The sequence below is a fragment of the Phaethon lepturus genome, unplaced genomic scaffold (assembly GCF_000687285.1).
Source record: "Phaethon lepturus isolate BGI_N335 unplaced genomic scaffold, ASM68728v1 scaffold14415, whole genome shotgun sequence".
NCBI classification, from domain to species: Eukaryota; Metazoa; Chordata; class Aves; order Phaethontiformes; family Phaethontidae; genus Phaethon; species Phaethon lepturus.
In genome coordinates, this window is record NW_010538471.1 from 49,500 (window position 1) to 70,970 (window position 21,471).

Below are 21,471 nucleotides of genomic sequence, written 5' to 3' on the forward strand. Positions count from 1 at the left end.
GGGCAAATTATGGGCTCCAGCAGCTCAGTGCACAGCAGGTATATGGAGGCAAACGAGATGCTCAATTACTTTAGAAAAGAGACACGTATAAATCAAATTTGAAACAAAAGAGGACAGTCTGTTACTGCGCTGGGTATTTATTAGGTCCAGAGTGCATCTTTGCTGACAGATTTTAGGAAAGAACATTTTTGTCAAATGTGCCCTTTGATGAGTTGCAGCTCTCCCACTGAGGTCAAAAAGACCTAGACTTCTGCATCTGAGAACAGGAGGTGTGCCTTGCAGGTTAGAGTGCCCATTTGGCAAAACGGAAAACAGACTGAAGAGAAGTATTTTATTGGACTGGAGTACAAGGGCATTGGCTGTAATTTAAATGAAAATGAAGAGTCTGGGGTGACCCAGCATTAAATGTTCAGCGAATGAGTTCTGTTTTTCAGGCTATCTAGTAAGGAGTTGATTTTTGACCATGGGAAAATAGAGACTCGTGGGAATTGATGCAGCTCAGTTCACACCCTGAGTAACAAACTGGACGATCAGTGGCAAGACAAAGAGTGAAATAAGGAACATCACATTTTTCTGTTCAAGACCATTTCTTTCTAGAGGATAGCAGGATTAAGGAGAGTTGTGGTTCATTTTTGTTTGCAGAAGCAATGCGGTTCCCTTATCTTGTTATTTCTTTGCTTGTTTATGGTTGAGTAATGACTGTGGATCACTGCACCTGATTAATTCTAGGATTTTGAGAACCTTAGTGGTTAAGCAAGTAAACCTTCCATGTAAGACTACAGATGGGAACAGGGATGTGACAAATGATAGGTAAAAAGAACAAATTAGGGATAAATGGTGGCAGCAGATCTGAGGACCATGTGGAGGCAGAAGAAAACAGTGTTGTGGAGAAAAGCAGGAAGCATGTGGTGATAAATGGGACTAGAACTGAATATGGAAAAGCAATTAGGGACGTGGAGAGGAAACAGTTAGATGATGGGGAGGAAGAACAAAGCAGAACACATTAATGGAGGGGAAGGGTTGAAGGAAATGTGAGATCTTCATATGAGTGAGCAAAGAAGGGAGGACCTGGAGATGGGGAGAGTGGAACAGAACATTGATTAAGACACAATTTCACCATTTTCATAGAATCTTTGGGTTGGAAGGGACCCTTAAAGGTCACCTAGTCCAACCCCCTGCAATAAGCAGGGACATCTTCAACTAGACCAAGTTGCTCAGATCCCCATCCAACCCGACCTGGAATGTTTCCAGGGATGGGGCATCTACCACCTCTCTGGGCAACCTGGACCAGTGTTTCACCAACCTCACTGTGAAAAATATCTTCCTTAGATCTAGTCTAAATCTTCCCTCTTTCAGTTTAAAACCATTACCCCATGTCCTGTTGCTACAGGCCCTGCTGAAAAGTCTGTTCCCATCTTTCTTATAGGCCCCCTTTAAGTATTGGGAGGAATCTTCTTGGTATTGTTCCAATTTTAGTATACGTGCTGCTGAAACGAGCACTGTGAGCACAATAAGCCTTTGTTATGAGGGAAGGATGGGGACCACAGAGGGTGGTACAATAGATGGGTATGGAACGTGCCACCTATAGGATGGAGTGGAAGGCTACCATATTGGGAGCTTACGAGGGGAACAAATGCCCGCATTTGGCCTACAGAAGCTGCAGAGTCCAGCACTCCACTTATCTGTGTTCCCTGTTTGCTCCGTTATCTGTTTCAGTGAGACATCTTGGTACCCAGCACCTGGCATGTTTCTATGTCTCCAAACCATAAGTTCACACATGTAGTTTCTGGGCTAGAAGATTCTCGTTTCACTTTAAGGCAGTCTTTGAAAAGGACTTAAAATTGTTGTTGCACAGTAGACCCAGAAGCTCCAAGACAGGAAAAAGTGTCACATGCAGAAGGCTTTTGGTTTTGCTAGAGGATATCTGGGAAGTTGACCATCAAATATACTTTGGGATGCTCAGATACCTCTTCGTTGTTGCAGAAGTCTTGCTGCAGGTCAGGGCTCCTAAGTATGTCAAAGGCTATAAGGAAGTTGAGCAAGTCAAATTGTCTTTCTTTGTTTTCTTCTCAGCACACTCCAAATTTTGTGTATTGGGTCACATAACGATGCCTGACTGATGATGCGATGGGCATGCATCATTCCAGCGAGCCTTCTGACTGCAGGCCACGTATGCACAGCTGCAGTGCAGTCTGTCTGTCTGCCTTTTCCCTGCTCCAGGAGTGCACTGCTGGACACACATCAGGATAATGGCAGCTCAGGCTGATGGATCTATGCTCAGAGAGAACTGGAGAGAAGCTACACTGCCACACATCTGTGAGCTGCAATCCCCAAAGGCAGTGGATGAGGACAGGGGCCAAATGAATAAAGCATTCATGTTAGATGAGACTTGAGGGGTATTTAAACTTCAGTTTTAACTTGTGATCAGTATATGAGATCCATACTTTAGAAAGTGGAAACACACGGTAATCAAGATTTTAGTTTCATTTTGATACAAGTCTAACTTCATGTAAAGCAGTGGAGGCAGAGATCCATTAATGTGTTTTAGGACATCCTAACCACTGAAAAAGCGAAGTGTACATTTTTTTCCACTCTTATTACAGTGTATTTTCCATGTGTTGAGTCCTTCGTTCACAGAAAACACAGAGAGTGCTAAATGGAAAATGTAGTGTATTGTTTCCAGAAGTACAATAAAAATCTATTTCCAGTGGGCCTGAAGCCAACATTCTTGACAAGAAGCAGTACATTGTACCAGCATTTCAGGAGTGTTCTGTGAGTCCAGGGATGGAAAAACTGAGTATCATAGTCTGGCTTATAGTCGTTTAAATGTTGAATTGATAAGTATACCTGTATATTAAATGTGTGTAGATGAATGTATACATGTATAACAATACCTATCTACACAATATTTACATGAATAATATTAAATTGGTATCTTCTAATGGAGTGTGAGTGTGCCTGTGTTTTCAAACAAGAATAGTGATTTTTTTCCCTCACCTTTTTTCAGGTTCCACATTATTAAAAATCCCTCACATTAAAAAAATAATAAACTAGGATGTGTCTGTTAAAAGGTTTTTCTTTTTTTAAATATCACTACATGATATTCAAACATAGCTAGGGTCTTAAAAACATGTCATAATTTATTATGTTTAAGAAATACATTTTAAATTCTTTCAAAATAATTACTATTTGAGAATTTAAAAAGTATTAAATTGAGAATCCAAACTGGTCTATAGAAGTTGTAACCAAGACAATTGGTGGTTAACACATGTCATATAATAACTAAACCTGATCTTATGTTATACTAATACATGCAAAATATGGATCAACAAATTATTTAATATTCCTTCATAGAATTGTTGCATAAATTTTAAAGCTCTCAGAAAAATAATATTTATTTGTAGGAAGTGGGGAAACAAAAAAGGGAGCAAAACGTCTCCAAGTACAGACTGGTGACATACCATTGGCTTTAGTGGAGTAATGTTGATTTACACTGGAAGAGCTGCCAAATATGTGTAAAGTATACCTTGTGGATAATGGAAATATTTGGTGATGTATTCTGCAGATTGATTTGTAGACTGCATGTCATAAACCCTGGATTTCTATTAAGGTAATGTGATATATATATATATAAGGAAAGTCACATTTTAGTTATGAAAATAAAACTACATTTACATATATATTAAATAATTTAAGGTTAAGAAAAAAGTGGAGACCCTTCTAATAAGGTTCTGAAACACAGTGGCAGACTGCTATTTCAACAGAATGTGAGTAAGCCATGGATTCCCATTTGTACTGAAATTCATTAAAATGACGAACATTAAAACAAGTAAAATATCTGCCTTTCAGGAACCACTTTAGAACATGAAGCAATAGCTAATTTGGAAAAACAACAACAAAGTTGTATTTGAATTTGGAAGAATGATTTGAAATATTAAATACAGAGAATTGGAATAAAATAAATCCCTATGGATATTAGCACTGGAATAAAGGTGCTTTCTTTTCTCATATGGAAAGGTCCAAGGTTCTTCTTACTAAAAAAATCTGTAGGACTATAATTAGAATGCAATCAACATTTAAATATACAACATTTTTGGACCTGATAAATATCTTTATAATCACACACTGCATTTCATAATTTAGAGATCATAGGTAAGCTTGGGTCACCTTATAGCTTCTGCAATCCTAGTGCTTTCCTTTCTTCTGTCATTGGATAACCTGCCAATTAAATATGAGTAATCTAGGCCACTACAGAATACACTTCCCACTGCGCTGAGAAGTAAGAGTTTACTGTCATCAGCTGATGCATTGCACAATGCTCTCCGAACTTCCTTCATGATCTGTGGATAAAGAAAAGTAAACAATTCGACATGCATGCCGTTGCAATATCATTTCCCTAGTTTTACAAACCTTACTGATTTTGAGAGACTTAAATTTTGGGCACTATTAATACTTACATCAATTATATATATTTATATAATTTTAATATACTTTGAATGATAACACTGAGAAATATTTTATATTTGGAAGTGCTTTGTTGGTGCTTACTAATTCGAAGAGTTATTAGGACTTGGCTGTTCTTTGCTTATTCTATGGGAAATTCTAGCCAGTTTGTGCTAGTTGATTGCAATTTAATAATTTCAAATATCACTTTTTAAGTTTCACTGTGTATATTCACTGTACATCACTGTATCCTCAGTAACACGGTTATCACAGCAATCGCCTATTAAGGTCAATAGGTCGTAAGCAAAATCTATAAACACCAGTTTTCAGTTCTTCAACTACTTTGGTTTATATGACTTCAACCAGAGCAAAGCAGGACAAAAGGACATCATATACATTGACATGACAAATATATTATTCATTTCTCTGTGGTCAGTGATATTGTTAAAGTCTACGAAAGTTAGAGCAAAAAAGCCACTTGAAAGAGAGACATTTTGACTCTGATTTACAACTGGATCAAGCTATTAATTGCACCATAAATCAAACCTAATCGAAATCTGTATAGAATTGAGCTGCTAGTATTGTAAGAAAATGGCCTCTCCTCTGAGCAGAGAGTTGTTTTTCTAGTGATTTTTAAAAGGAAATATTATTTCATAAACTTCTGACGGGTAACTTGATGTCAAACTGACGTTTGGTCACAATTCAGCAGGTTGTAAGCTGTAATTGATTTCAGCCATTTCAGCTTCCCTTCTTCTCTTTAGTGATTTGCTCATCACTTCAAGGGCCGTGACTTCATCTCGTGTGACATCTCCTATGCTTAAACGTACTCATGTGTCAAAGTATGTCCTATAGACAGGGTCCTGTTGTGTCAAATTTTTCTCCTTTGTACTGGAAGATTTGCTGTTAAGTGTAAATTTAGGTTAAGGATAGCAAAATGTGGTTGGGGGATTAAATATGGTTTTCACACGAGAGAAAAACAAGACTTTTAGCTTGTGATTATTTTTATTCACCACTTTCTATTTCCAAAAATTCTTTAGATCTCTGAAGTGCCTTACTTAGGAAATGTCCCTAAAAACAGAACAGAAGTTTTGTTTATACCATTCTAGGTAGCCTTTTGTTAGAAATGCTGTGGCTTGTGAGACCAAGCTTGAACTTGTATATTCGAGCCATGCAGTGCAGTGCTACCTGCCTGCTTTCCAGATGTGTTTGCGTAAAAATGATTTTACTGGCTGCTGAGGCCGGGACATGAGAAAGCAGGTGGGGAACTTTTAGATGCTTCATTTTTAGAAGTGTACTTCAGAACGCCTGTAATACCGAGTACGTAACAGTGGGTGGAAGTGAAGTAATTAAAAGCAGCAGAATTTGGAAGTGTATTTGAAATTCTTGTGCAGGTATAAAAATGTCATCAGTGATTTTACAAGTACTGTATATCCTCAGAGTCTCAGAGGCTGTGTCAGCCCTCAGTTGGTAAAAATATCACAAAACTGCGTATTTTGTAAAGGGGAAACAAAGGAAAAAAAACCCTAAAACCTGTGTTCAAAGTTAAAAAAGAAACTTTAGAAGGTGGTAGATATTAGAATAAAAAAAATACAAATTTTGATTTTCCTAGTTCCATGTGAATGCCAGATTGTCCTCTTAGCTTATTTTCAATGCTCTTTCTTAGGGAGGTTGTGTAAGCAATATCAGAGAATGCCTGTAAAACATTTTTATATACAATGAGGAGGGTTAAACCATGTGCCACGACAGGATACTCCATTCAGCAAGTTTCTTTTCCATTCCCCTTCCTTCAGTGATATTTGCATATGCACCATCTCTTTGATGTTAGCACTGCTATCCTCCAAATACATCATTATCATTACAAATCTGTCTCTTTTTTATCTTACCCCTCATTGATTTGGATGGCTAAAGCCATCTAAAGGTATAACAAACTTTTGAGCAGAGGTTATACTACTTGTAGTAAAAGAACAATATTCTGCTATAACTGTTTTTTCAATGTTTTGGACAGGGTGGTATTAAAAGGCTGTTACTAGGAACTGATTCTCAGACATGGTTGAAAATGGGAAGGCTTTGACAGTATTTTGGATAGCATTTTTAAGCACGAGTGGAAGTTTAGTTCCACTGCTCTACTAGTTTCTAGCAAAAGAAAACAGTATCAGAAACCAGGAAACCATAATGTATTGGTGTTTTCACTCTCCAAAAAGTACTTTTTTTAAATATCTGTAAGTTTGTCATTAACTTTATCATCAAAAGGTGCTTGGAGGCTCACTGGAATACACCAATGCCAGCAAAGTCAATTCTCACTCCCTTGTTTTATGCCACGATTCGTTTGCTGGTGCAGTCCCAATTCCCCTGGTCACCTTGTAACTCAGCCTAGTTACAGCCAACCTGTGCCCACTGTTGCCCCCGATGCCCCTGGCATCATGGCTTCCCTCACTGATTATCGGGGTATGGGTATTTCTCTACAGATGTTTATACGATTATAGGAAACCTACTAACAATAAAATACAGATAAAAAGGATGGTCTGTCTGTAGGGTTACAGAACTGGCTATTAAACTGGAGTACTATAAAGTAAATATAATTTTAGTTCAGAACTGCTGCCTGGTTTTAAGTATGTATTACCATTTAAAGCAGTAGTGGATTCAGTTTGCACATATAGAGATACTATGTGTCTTTAGGTATAGTTCTTTGTCAGATTCCGCATTCTTTTTCTTTCTTACGTGGTCCTTAAACCTGCCCTCATTTTGGTATAACCGTGGCATTTGTCCAATTAAATTTTACCTTCTCTGGTGGACCAGATCTAATATTACTATTTGCATGGCTCCACAGCAGTATTTCTCCAGTTCCATGCTTTTTAAAATCAGCTTTTTAATGGTATTTTAGTGAATTTTCAGTTGTGGGGACAATATTTTTATTTGCATGCATTTGACTAAAATTTCTGAGGAAGTATTTACAAAATGGTTTGGGCCAGTTCCTTTGCTTATGAAAATCTATCAAATTATAAATTTACACCAGGTCTAATGCTTCATTTACTGTTTTAGTGAAACCTAAATATATAATAAAATGTTCACTTTCTCAAAAGTTGCTTATTTTTTTAATCTTGCCAAGAAAATATGTTGGTTAGTTCTTTAATAGGACACCTTATATTGCAAAATAAACACAAAATGTTTGAAAATGTCATTACACTTCTAAGAGCTTTTTTTAATGCCTTTCACTGGATGTTGGAAATTTTAAAGGCATTTGGTGCCCGTTGCTTTCAATACTGCTTACATTCCGGGGAAATCAGGAAGCTGGGAATTTATCACTGTAATTATACAAAGTATCTTGAACAGACGCTTCTTGTTCATATAAACAGAAATACTAGTCTAAAAGGTTAACTTCTCTGAATCTCTAAGGATTCACTGTTGATGTTCTTAAAGGTAAATATTCTGCAAATATTACAGTAAAACAAAAGTTTAAAGCCATTCAGTTGTTCGTAGAACCTCTTCCACGAGCGTACCTTTTCACATAAATACACTGTTACTTACTGACTGTTTGTGCAAACAGACTCTGAGTCCTTTCTGTTTGATAAATAAAGTACTTAGGAACCTATGTGGCTGGCTTCAGGCAGAAGTACGGGGCAAAAGATCAATGTGTCCTTGTATGAGAGCAAAAATACAGATAATAGTAAACTTGCCTGCTTTTTTTTTTTTTTTTTTAAGTTCGGAAAAGTGAAGGCAAAGCAATGCACCTGGTAGAACTTCAAACACTAATTCTCATGGCTAGAAATTTGAAACCTGATTATTTTGTATGAGAACTGTACTTGAGGTAGTTATATCAGTCTGCAATGGAAACGTTTGCTGTTTAGGGTATGTTTTGCTTTTAATTCAGGGGAATATTAATTCCTAGCTTTATTAACAGTGTAAAGTAAAAACAGTGGATGGATCCATTTAATCTTAAATTTGAAATAGCATTTGGATGCTTGAATTGTGCTGAGTTAAACCAGCAACATCATCACTGGAGAAAGAACTTCAGAAGCAGCAAAAGACTCATGAGAGAAAATGCCCTAGTGGAATTTATAATAATGAAATATTTTACATATCTATCTTAAAAATGAATTTTAAAAGTAGCAAGCCTAAGCCACTGAAATAAAAACAAGCTGTGCTGTTTCAAGACACTGGATTGGAAGTTTTATAAGGTCTTGTAAAACATAAGAAAGAATTTCTATAGTGCCCTAAACATTTTTCTAGAAAAAACTCCATTACTAAAGTGGCACTGAGCCAACTTCAATCAGTGCAAATGCTGCTGGAAGGAGCATCGGCACATTTCATGCTAAAATCACCTACACAAACGCACAGGTGTGACGTGGTTACCAAAAACACAGGATAAAGATTCAGGCAGACTTCTCTAAGCTTTTTTTTTTTTTTTTTTTTTTAAATAAAGAAGTTCTTTGTTATTTTAATTAAATTGGCATAAATAGCAGAGGCCAATGGTTGAACAAAACTATTAAATTGCATCTGAAGATTAAGATAAAGCACAAAGCGAAGCAGGGTTGTTAGGGGTGAGAGTGATTTTGTATAAGCTGAATTTTATAATGATCGTGGGCAATGCACACCTTCCCTTTTTTTCCTAACATCGGTGGCCAAGAATAACCAGAGCACTATTTTAACCACACCAAGTAGACCTGCTCTGAGTAAATTAATACTTTACTATTTGGCAAACATAATTTACCGTATGTCTAATAAACTTTGAAGTTAGTGTTTCTTTTAACAAAATGAAACACACTTTCTTCATTTTGTAGGAATTTTTTGTTTGTACTTTTTATTCAGTGGTGATAAAAGGTGTTGAAACTCAAAATATTGTAAATGTCCCTAAAATACTGTCTGTTTGTCTCAGCTATGGCTATGTGTGACAAACTGTAGGGACAAGGCATTCACCATATTCCTCCTTTCAGTTTCTTGGATTTTTGCTATAATTGCCATCAAGGATGTGGAATTGCCAATATTGGAGGTGCTGGATTTTGTGGTGTGAACGATCATGGCCTGCAGCCTGGACCGAGGCCAAAGAAGTCGTTTCATGTTTGCCAGCAAGCAGCCTTCAGAGAGCAAGAGCTTTCAATTGCTCTCAGCCTGGATGAGTTTTAAACAGACAATTTCAATGTGGAGAACTCATTACCTTGATTAATTCCTGACCATCCAGATCCTGGTCAGTAATGTAGTTTTCTAAAACGTATTTCCTGGTTTTCAAGTGAGCTTCAATAAAGGTTTTAGAAATAGTCTATTCCGGTGATGCAAGAAGAGGACTACTATTACATGCTTATCATTTATTCTTCCACAGAGGTGGGTTCCTGGCATATTGAAAATTTTCAAAGAATGAAACAGATTGGTTTGGCAGACCTGAAGAGCCTGAATTAATTCACTGGTTAGAGCATTTGAACACTGATGATGTGTAACAGCACAGCTAGCAACGTAAAGGTATATGTCTGTCCAGCCTGAACACAGTAAGTCCTTGATTTCATACATTTTCAGGGCCCTTGAGCTCTTTGTTTAAATTACCTGCAGTGTCAATTAGTGGTAATTAATACACGGATTTGATGCAATGTAATGCGTTTTCAAGAATTAGTATTAAAAGCAGGTGTTTGGTGTTCTGTGTTAATTACCAAGATAGTCCTTTTAATATCATACAGTTTAAAATCTAGGAGTGATAAATGTATGTTCTAACAGTTTTAACTATTTAGTATTATTCTGGGTATTAATGGCCATGTGTAGGTGTGCATTTGGGAAGGGGAGTAAAATCTAAGGCCCATCATACTTGCCAGTGGTTTTATCTGAAGCTCATTACAAGTAATTAATTTCAAAGTTACTCAGTTTCTTATTGAATAAAATAATTCCTCAAAGCTACAGTCTCCTTTTCCCTCAAATGGTGCCCAAACTGGTATTTTGTATACTCTTATCTTGAAGTTACTGTGTAAGACAGAGCTGCACTGGTGTGTCTGGAGGGCAGAAAAGGTAGAGATGTGCCATGCTCCGGGCAGCTTGTGGAGGAGCTCTGCCTGCAGAATGCTCAGGCGGGCAAAACTGGTGCTGGGAGGCAGCTCCTGTGGTTTCCTCTCTGATCTACGGTAACCCCTTTCCATCAGCCCATTACTGCCTGCACGGAACAGGGCTCAAGCGTGTTCTCTGCTCTCCCAGACGTGCATCCTGATGCAGGCATTTATTGACACCCCTTTTGTTCCAACATGGGAAAGGTACACAGGGGCATCGCTGCCCACTATGCTGGGATCACAGGGAATGGAAGGAAGAACTTCTCAGCCCTTCCAGTGACCAATATATGTAACTGGAGTAGTACAAGCTACAAGTCCAAGTCTGACCGTAACTGTATGTTTGGAATAAGGGAACTCATTAATACCATTTATGTGTTGTACGACTTTATGCAATTCAGTTGAGAATGGAGCCCCTAATTGGTTAAGATTTCATAAACAAGGACTCAAAGTGATTTAGAGAAAAAGCAATTAGGGATCAAGGTATACTTTTAGAATTACTGTCTCAGGCTATAGCCTGAAATTCCTCTGTATGCAAGAACTGGAGCACTACTTAAATTAATAAAATGAGAGAGACCAGATTTCTCCTAAAGATAGTAAATATCAGTAACTTCAACATGTGAACAACTGCTTCGTACAACTGGAAATATTGATTCTACCATTCCTTTCTTACTTCTAATTTTCGGTTTCAGACATGTAAATTAAAAATTAATCTCCATTGCATTCTTTTTGATAGGAATCCCAAGCGTGAAAAAGTTAGCTGTATCTGAACTCTGTATTTCTTTTTTAAGGTAATAAATTAGGATAAAAATACATAAAATCCAGTTCAAATGCAGTGTTTCCAAGATAACCCAGACATTAGGATGGCCGCCTTTGGCTTTTATGGCTACATGCTTACCTCTGGGGTCAATGCATTGTTATCCGAAGTCTGACTTGACAGCAAAATATGTGTGAAACCATCTTCCTTCCGGACTACAATGTCCCTGAAGCGGCAGTTACTTTCATTTTGACGTACGCTGTATCTTAGTCTCTTATCGAAGACATAATCTTTCTCCCCATCTAGTTTCCTTTTCACAGTGCTGTGTAGATTCAAGCTTCCATTGGCCAGAGAAGAGCCTTTCAGATGGAAAGAATCAAAGCATAATCATGTCTGTACCTTCAAAGAAATGGAGTGGTCCATCCTGTTAGCTTAAACATAGCTCAGTATTTACAATAGCCTCTACGTGATAAATCTGGTAAATCAAAAATATGCCTGGTTAGTCAAATGTGGCCTCAAGCCATTCTTACTATTCTAATTATTCTTATTATTCTAACATGCAGTACTTTTTGTTCTCTGATCAGACAACCTCTAGATCCAAGAATTATATAGCATGTAGGACTGGTACTCTCGATGGGATTCAGTTCTGCTTTGAAGATGAAAGCAATTATATCGTAGTCTTTCATATGAATTTGGGATGATCCCTGAATTCATAGGAACATCTAATTCATTTTTGGAAGAACTTGACATGACAGGTTTAGACCAAATCCCATCTTTCAAAGTTACGCTATCTTCCTTTTATGGTGACCAAAAAGTCATGATCAGCTTCAAATGACAACCTGAACAGACACCTGTTGCACACCTCTATGTGACACTAAGTTAAGGGAGTCCTTACTAAGCTGACACAACTGGCATTCTCTTCCATGCATCCTTGTGGTTAGCATTAGAAGTAGCAGTTAGCCATCCTCTTTGCTCTGATCCCAAGCTTCTACTTACTACATTTTACAGTAAAAATAATTACTGACTTTTGACTAACAGGTATGACATTAATATTGGACTTTGTACACAGAAAATACTAATGTTGATGACATTTTGGAGGGTATCCAGCAGTAGGGAAAAAAGGGAACTATGACAAGAAAGATATAGTTTCTCCTTAAAAACAAATGAGAGTAATAGGATGTCAATTTTGAAGGACAGTTTATTCTGACTTACACTGCGTACAAACCGTAAACTAGTACTTTGCTTATGTTTACAGTTCCTCTCTAATAGGCAATATATTATGATTGGTAACAATGCTGAGCTGGAATGTTGAGAAGATTTTTATGCAATACTCCTTTTCTAATTACGTATGTTTCACACTATTGCCATTCAAAGTAAAGCAGAGACAGGTTGTTGAGGAAGGGAGATTAAAGTCATTCTGTTCATTGAAATAGTTTCCAAATCTGTTTTTTGTTGAAATAGACCTGAGCCCACAATACTTTGTATTTCAGAAAGGCCAAGAAAGAGCTGAATGAAAACACGGTTGTTTGTTCCGTTCTTTACTCCTGCCAAAGCTGACCTGTTCCAGCTTCTCGTATCAAATAGCCAGGAATTTTTAAAGGGCTGATGACATGAATGTTAGAACATAGATTTAAATTTTATGGTTTAAATGACCATTATCCAATTAAAAATACTCTGTTGGAACAGAATTGAATGGTGAATTCATAACAGATGACTCTCTAAACCAAAATCACTTATCCTTATTTTGGATTAGCTATGTTTCAACTTGATGTTTATGTAGGTAACCGAACTGTCTGGTACCTCTCAGTTGGCAGTGGCCTGGGGAGTTGTTCACCGTGTGTGAAATGCTTGATATGTGATGTTAAAATACAGAGTCCTTAACAGTATTTAACTGGTATACCAGTTAAATGTGTGCATGTGTGTACACATATACCTACACACAGAGATGCATGTTTGTTAAAACGTCTGCTATTTCAGTCAATCTTAAAATTCTTTTCCATTGGTAAATTAAGAGATACCATCTAAAGTATTGCCTATATTATATTAAATAAGGAGATTCAACTGATGCAATGCAAACATTGACAAATTATGTGAGATGATCAATTTGAAAAGAAAAGCATTTGAAGCCAGCAGAATTCAAAATTTGTCTTCTGGACAAGAATTATCTACAAGTGTAGAAATCACCATGTGCTTGAATTTTAAAAAATATTAATAATTTCTTATGGCATGTTTCTTCTTTTTCATAAGGTTTTGCTACTGCATATATTTTGACATCTATTCTTACAAACAAAAATAAACTGATGAAATTACTAATGGAAAACTAATAGCATTGGGAATAATATACTGAAAAAAAAAATTATTTGATTGAGGCAGACTTTTAAATATTGCATTTTTATCTAGTCAATCCTTACAATGTTGCTTGAGCCAGCAATAAGATACTAAGATGTGAAGAGTTAAATCTACCCCAAAAGTGTAAAGAACTTATAAATCAGAGGTGCAAATGAACATTGAATGGAAGATGTGTCAGACTAACTGCACTGATTATCTACCTAGTGTTGAAGATTATGCCACATCTACTTTAAATGAAGATGGTTAGAGAATGGTAGAAGGTTAATTCACACAGATAATAATCCAACTCAACAAAAAGTCTCATAGTAATAACTTTCATTTTTTGTTGTAGTCTTGACTAATGTATTCAGTTTGTAAATTAAACATATGATGTAAGAAACTATAGATCTTATCACAATATTTTAACTATCTGCACACCAGCTGACAGAAATTTCACCTGGGGAAAGAAAGACCTAATTCAAATATGAGAGAAACACAAATGGAAAAGTGTCATTTCCAAGAATGGATGATTAACAGATCAACATATAGTGAGTAAATTGTTGTTTCAGCGTACACCATACATCCTCGTAATTTTGCTTAATCTGATAAACTGGAGAAAATGATCAGGAAAATCCAAAGACAACACTCAAGTGAAAGCAGGACAGTTACAGTGTCCGTGGCATGGATTGTGATGGAGCTGCTGAAGGTTTGCTCTGGAGCCACTAAAGCACATGGATTGTCTCTGCATGAGGGTTAATAATTAGCACCTGCTTAATACATACAAGGGTAACAGCACCTTAGTATGTCAAGATGAAAAATGACGTAGGAAAAAAGAGGCATTCTCAAAGCAATCTATACCGCATGTGAAACAAATAAGGGATGTCACAAATTATCTAAGAAAACTTTAGGTACCTCTAAATGTGGTTTACTGGCTTAGTAGTATTTGATGCTCAGTCTAAGTACAAAAAGAAAACAGAACAAGAGAAAATATTCCTTCCTTTAGTGGGAGTTTAATCTAATTATTACCTTGTTGTTAACTTGTGGAATACCTAAAAACACAGTGGTGTTTAGAAGAAGTTTCAATATTTTTAAAGGGAACGTCAGATATTCCCAGACCATTGGTGCATCTAGTAATCCTTCTCCAAGAATGGCAGTAAAGGATGCTATTTAAGGAGCAAATGCAAGCTTAGCCATTTCTGCACTCCCTTCCCCATGTACCATCCCTAAGTGTTGTATAGCAATGAGGACTCAGCCTTCCTGTTTCCTTCAGTATTTGCTCGTGGACCTTTTCATGGATTTCTCTAATCCCCTTTTGAGCCTGTTGATGCTGTCTGTCTCCACAGCCTCCTGTGGTATGAGTTTGAGAAGTTGTGTAGCCACAACACAGAGAAGAATTTTCTTTCATCTGTGCTTTTATCTGATGTTCTACCAGTTTCAGTGAGTGGTCCCTAGTTCAGCTCTTGAGGGATTTAGTGAACAACAGTTCTGCATTTACTTTATCTGAGGCCTTGATGATTTTGTAAACTTCAATCATATTCCCTTTCAGCCTCCCCCTCTCCTAACTGAAGCCTCTCTTATTCTTGTAATCCTCCTCACTCTAGTTGCCTGTCCCTGTACCTTCTCTAGTACTCCACTACTCCCAAAGGGGACAACATATAACGATGTTACTGCTGCTGCTGTTGGCATTAGAAAGTTCCTAAAGATGCCAGATTGAGCCCGAGACTGGACCTCCATAATACTAGGCACTGCAGAAAACACATTAGAAATCTTTAGTCTAAAAAGATGAGGCAAAGAGTGGCAGAGGAAGGAGAGAAAAGATCGCAGTGAGCCTCAGATCACTCAATGCTTTAAGAGGACTTGGATCTCCCCATCTCCTTCTATCTGCTAGAAGAGGACACCTCAAGCTACTGTTGTTCAGGTGTATCTTTTCTTAGTGTTTGATCACAGTCAGTTTGATGGAGCAGTCTCTGTGCCACCACCCTAAGTACTGATGCTTGTGCTGGTAACTAGCAGGTAGGTAGCCATACTGTGAACCAACCTGATGAACTGTTCTGGCTGGAAACTCACCCGGCAAAACCGTGGTTAATTTTCAAACAGATCAGGTTCCCCTGGTAGCCTCAAAAGTACTGAAAATGGTGCAGGGGAAGGGATGGGAATAACGATCAGGCTGTCATGGGAAGGAAGGGTTTTGTGAGCAGCATGCATTTATGCTGAACAAAAGGATCGTGATTTCATTTTGCTAGGTGAAATAAACCACGCTCCCTCGCTCTCCTGGTAAAACAGCTTGGCATTCCTCAGTCTTCCCAACAATCTTTCTCTGTCTCCTTTCTGTCTTTCTTGTGGGTAATGGTTAATACTGCACATACTTAAGAGCAGTTTTCTGTTGATAATTTACTAATAATTTCAGACTTCTCCGCTAAGGGAGCATCTGTAAGATATCTAAAAGCAATGAGATTTTATCCAAACTGAGAAAGCAAGCATATTTGGTTGTCTTTTACTGCCAGTACTGCTCCAGGATAAATAAAACAGAACAAGCTAAAAAAACCAAGAGGAAGCAGTGACTAAGTTCATAGAGAGTATTTAAATTAAGGGCACCATGAGACTACAAAGATTTTCGTAATGGAGAAAAACAGTGGTTAGTGATACATGACAAGCAAAAATTCTTCAGCAGATGGTACAGAAATAGAGCGATGTAGAAAAGGGAAAGAGAAAATTAAAAGGGGATGTTTTTTGATGCTGTCAAGAAACTTGACAAAACAATCACTCTCAATTACAATATCTGGGGAGAAACAGAAATGTGGTAACAGAAGACAACAAATATAATCAGAAAGAACAGTATTGTTAGCTCATGGGAGCATCAGTGGATGTTATCCTGCAGAGTTTTCCACCATTTTCCAATTTGCAGACCCTTAAATAATGGTCAATAAAGATGACTCTACTCTCCTTATGATGGGATGTGCAGAAGGTAGAAGAGAGGTTTTGATAAGCAAGGTCTGTCCCAACTTCCAGGCCTCCACTATGTTGCATATACGATATTGTGCATACATCTGTAGGAAACAGTTATACAGTCATCCTTCTGGGGTAAGTAGCTTACTAGTGAGAGTTTTATCTAGAGGCTGAGCAGGAAACACTCATCGTCAAGTGGATGTAATACACAAAACCAAACATAGGCTGGTGAAAGTCCATTCAAGGAGTCATCAAAAACTAGTTTTCAAATAGCTATTATTTGTTTCATCAGAACTGGCATACCACAGACAAACAAAATAGGCATTTTTTGATTAGTTATAGTTTATAAATTACTGATTATACTGCTTGGTTCAATACACTGGTAGTTAAACATTATTATAATACGAAAGAATCCTGGTTCAAGTTCATGGGTTTCAGAGGCCTTCAACCACAGGCCAAGACTGAAAGCAGAGCTGGACCTATATCTGGATTTTCAAACTGTGGGGAGTTTTTAAGTTTTTCAAATCTAGGCTTCATGTCAAGACCAACTTAAAATTTCTATATACATTTTCTGTGCACTCTTAAACTTAGCTGTGAAATGAGTCTGACATTCATCTGGGCTCCATATAGGCAATCTCAAAGCTGACACAAGCGTCTACTCATTGGATTCTGCCCGGGAGCCACAGCTTTTGGGAGCCAAACCCAGGTCCTCCAGGCTCCCTCTTTGTTCTACATATAGTGCCTGGGAGCCCTCCGAGTGTTGATGGGGCATGCTGGGCTTTTGACTTCCAGACTCCGTGGCAGACTGCCTGAAACCTCTGGCATAGCTGGCTGCCTCAAAGCTAAACGTGGGAGTCCTGCCAAGCAGACTGCCACATGGCTCCTGGGCTCCAGGGACAAAGCCTTGGGACCTTGGCTCAGGTTTGGAGAAAGTTTTGAAACCCAAGATGTTTGGCACAAAACTTGTATTATTCAACAAATTGGCATTTTTCTTTGAAACTTTCTTCATTTATAATTTGTAAAATTTCAGACCAGTTTTAGTGGACATCTTATCCTGTCTAAGATGAGTTTGTGATGCTGACAGGACATGTGGCAGAATCACACTGGCATCTTCTGTGCTACTTCCCTGTGAGTGTGAATACTGAGGGAGCTCAGTAAATTGTTGGACTGGTTGAAGAACAGTGCAAGTTTCTTCAATTTGACACTTCAGATGATGCAAAATCTTGTGCCAGGAAATGTGACTTCTCTCAAGCTTGTAGGGCAATATTAGGAAAAAAGCTAGTATTTTTATTTTGACTCTTCTTTACCAGTTTCCCTCTGCTCTTACTTTGGTAGTCTCATCTCTCCTCTTTGTAGTTTTCTCCACTAGGCATGTGCGGGGTATCACAAGGCAAGACTGGAGGAATTTCTGACCTTGGGAGTGCTGCTGAGTATGGGTTTTTCAGACGAAAACCAGGTAGAGGTTTAAAGAACTTTTGCTTTTGCCTACAGGGAGGTCAGAATACAAGGGAGAAAGGACAGCACAGTACAGACAGAAGTGACGGATTTGGAGCATGCAAAAACCATCATAAAGAAATGTTTTAAAGGAGCTGCATACATCAGCTGTTAGGCAGGAGCCCACTGGACATGGCAGAACACCTGGCTGCTTAGGCAAAGCAGCTTCTACTGAAATACAGCTCTCTTACACGGATTATTCAAACAGGGGCTGGTGGATGCCATTCATTAGCTCCTGTGGGGACAAATGGATGGCTCAACTGACCTTACAGTTCTTTGTCGCCCTTTAGTTCTTCATTAAAATAACCCCCAAACTCTAAAATATGGGAATTAATGCATTTTAAAGATGCATTTTGTATCAGAACTTCCCCAGTGAATAATACAAAGCAAATGATTTAAAAACTTCATTAGAAGCAGTAAGAAAGCAAAGCAAAATAACTTTATACACATATGTAATTAGATATACAAGTCTTTTTAAAGCAGCTAACTTTTAAAGCAGTCTCGTATGAACTCAAAGTCATCAAAATACAAAAGCATGCACTCTCAATTTTAAGTGTCATTGACATCATCTGGGCTACTATGCATTTAAAGCTGACCATACATTTTGCTGTTTTGGGAGTCTTCAACAAGATATTTGATTGAAAAATCCCAGCAGTTATAGGATGTAACCAGTAAGACTAGGCAAGGTCAGTTCTACTTCCCAAATCAAGTAGCATTTTCTAGGTTGCCAGTAGAGTGCAAAATGGAAAGCAGGGTGATATAATTTATGTTGACTTTTTGAAAAGTTTTTGGCAGGGCAATTCACAAGAAGCTGTTAAGGAAACGAGTGCTATCATGGGCTACAGAAAGTGGCTAATAAAAATAAATAATTGGAACAAATGGTTACTTTTCATCATGTCAACTGTTCAGTAGTTGGCTGCCCCAAGGACCTGCAGAAGGATTAGTTTACTTAATGTATATATTAATGAACTGGGAAGAGAAGTGTAAGAGGAAAATTTGAATACAAAATAAGTGGAGTAAAAACTAGGAAAGATTTTGAAGAGCTTCACTGAGTCATAAGAAAAAGGTGAATTGGCAGCAGTAAAGCAGATTAAATGCATAATGAAAGGAATCATACATATAGCTGTGTTCTAAATTAACTGTAACCAGCAAGGAAAAAAACCCCTAAGAGCAACTGTGTATCACTCAATGAAAACCTTTATGCAGTGTGTAACAGCAGAAAAAATAATTCTCAAAAGGTTGTATTGCCACTATATCAGTAAGCAGTAGGAAATCATTTGGAACAGCTCCTGCTGTTTTAAAAGGTATTAAACACCCCTCTTCCCCCGCCAAAGGCGTGTAGATACTGAAACACAAGAGGATACTGAAAGCTACCAGGAATCTGGAAAGACTTCCACATGGTAGTAAGGCTAAAAAGGCTGGGGCTGCCTACGGATTGACAGGATGTCTTCCTCTTTATCCTTTCATATGAAGGCAAGAGCTTATTCAGTGAAAGTAGAGGTTAAAAAATCCCCCCCCAAACCCAAACAAAACCCCAATCCCAAAAACCTGATCAAATAAAATGTGCATCTCATTGTTAACTCCTGGAAATTACTGCCACAAAACATCATTGAAGCTTTAAGTTTGGTAGGATTAGGAAAAAAAAAGAAAGAAGATTGGACACATACAAATAATGAGCTACTTAGTTGCATTAAACTGCCTAGTATTTTATAGAGAACACAAACCTTTCTTCTTTGAGAACTAAGCCAGTGAGTAACTGTGGGGATTTGAAAGAAATTTTTCCTATAGGCAAGCTGTCTTGTTCACTTCAAGGCTGTCTGTACCTTCCCTTAAAGTATGTCTTGCGACTTTCTGATGTATCCAGTCAGTCAGAGACAAGGACCTGGCCGTTCTGAGTACTCCTGAATACGACTAGTATTAATACTGAGGAACTTGAATGTTATTCAGACATACTTACCAGGATACTCTAGCAAGAGTGGTATTAATTCTGTTTCTAAAATAATCCTGATCTTTCTAGACCATCGGGTCTAAGCACACGTAACTGAGAAGTGATTTGTTACTTGGTGATACACAAAACCAAAGTTGCTGTATTATACATACCTCCCTTGGCATTCCTACTCCGTGCTTTGTCATCATTTCCCCACAAGGACTTTACACTGCAAAGGCATATAACAAAGCCCTTCCTGTCACTCCATGGGAAACGGAAGGAGAGAAGCCAACTGATAATAAAATGGTATAATATATGGGGAAAGAGCGTAAAACTTGTTTATGTGCTTCTCACCATATCACTTGCGTAGGATGACAATGCTTTTTCCACGAGTGGACTCTCTATTTGTAATTGCTGCAGTTAACACCCTCCCCCCTCCAAAGACCGTAGTTGTTTAAATCACATACCGATTCCATTCACAACAGGTGAATCATTACTAACTTCCAACACGCTGGGCAAATTTTGTTCTCCTTCATGATCATTTAAATCCATGTTTTGCTGTTGTGAGCCATTCCCAAAATGTCTAGAATCTTTTTCATGACTGCCATCTCCATTCTGCAGACCATTATGTGGCTTTTTCAGTGGCATGATCTGTAAACCGCTGGGAGTAGTTCGGTAAGTCACAGTTTTAGCAGCCCTGTCATTAGCAGATGCTGGCTTTGCTGCATATCCTCTTTTCTGTTTTTGCAGAGATGGATTAATTCTCTTCCTTTTGTGTGTTGACCCTTTAGACTTCCCAGATTCAGGTCTATGTGATATTTTCTCAACAGATGATCCTCGGTTTTCCCGTAAAAATTTTGGAGCGCTGGCCTGTTTCCCATGTCTTGACCGCTTTTCTCTAGTAACGTGTAGTCCATTGAACTCATCTATAAATTCCTCACAGTGTAGTAAATGATGTTCAGGTTCCCAGGTGTCTTCATTGCTTCCGTAGCCTTTCCACCTGATGAGATATTCCCATTTGCCCTTCTTGTTCTTCCTTTTGTCTACAATCCTCTCCACCTAAAAGAAAAAAACAAAAATACCATATTAGAAAGAAAAGTAGTTTTGTCATGAAAACGGTGTTCTTCATTTACAGCTAGGAAGGCCTCCCTGACACTGTAGAGGTGCCCTAGTATAAATGAGATTCTCCTAAAATATAGTGCCTAAAAGATGAACTGGCTCTGACATGGAAAGCCTGACATGATCCAGACTAGCCAAAATGTAGCAACTTATTTTACAGATTTAAATTTACTTTATTTTCATAGGGTGCAGTCCAACACTGTATTCCCATTGTATCCTACACAGACCATGCTGACTGCCGACGAGAACCTGCTTGGTGGTGTATGAACTGCTTGACGTAACGTTTAGGCATCAGTGTTACATGTTTCTGTTCCACAAAGAATTCCCATGGACAGACCTGGCAATACAGGAGAGGAATGCAGTAGCCCCAGCAGTATTCTGGCAGCAAGGCCATTTCCCTTCTGAAAACATTAAGAAGAGGAATAAACACCTGATCAAAT

The 21,471-nt window shown here is 38.0% G+C and overlaps 1 protein-coding gene across 1 annotated transcript in view; it reads right to left on the minus strand.

The window, feature by feature from the left end:
- CDYL2 (chromodomain protein, Y-like 2) overlaps positions 1 to 20,971 on the minus strand; it is a gene marked incomplete at its 5' end in the record, with an annotated part of 25,387 nt that extends 4,416 nt beyond the window's left edge. Inside the window, 3 exons of the mRNA XM_010286828.1 lie at positions 4,168 to 4,340; positions 11,359 to 11,576; positions 20,380 to 20,971. Of these exons, the coding sequence (XP_010285130.1) occupies positions 4,168 to 4,340; positions 11,359 to 11,576; positions 20,380 to 20,971 (983 nt within the window). The remainder of the gene's footprint in view (positions 1 to 4,167; positions 4,341 to 11,358; positions 11,577 to 20,379) is intronic.
- Between the last annotated feature and the right edge of the window lie 500 nt (positions 20,972 to 21,471).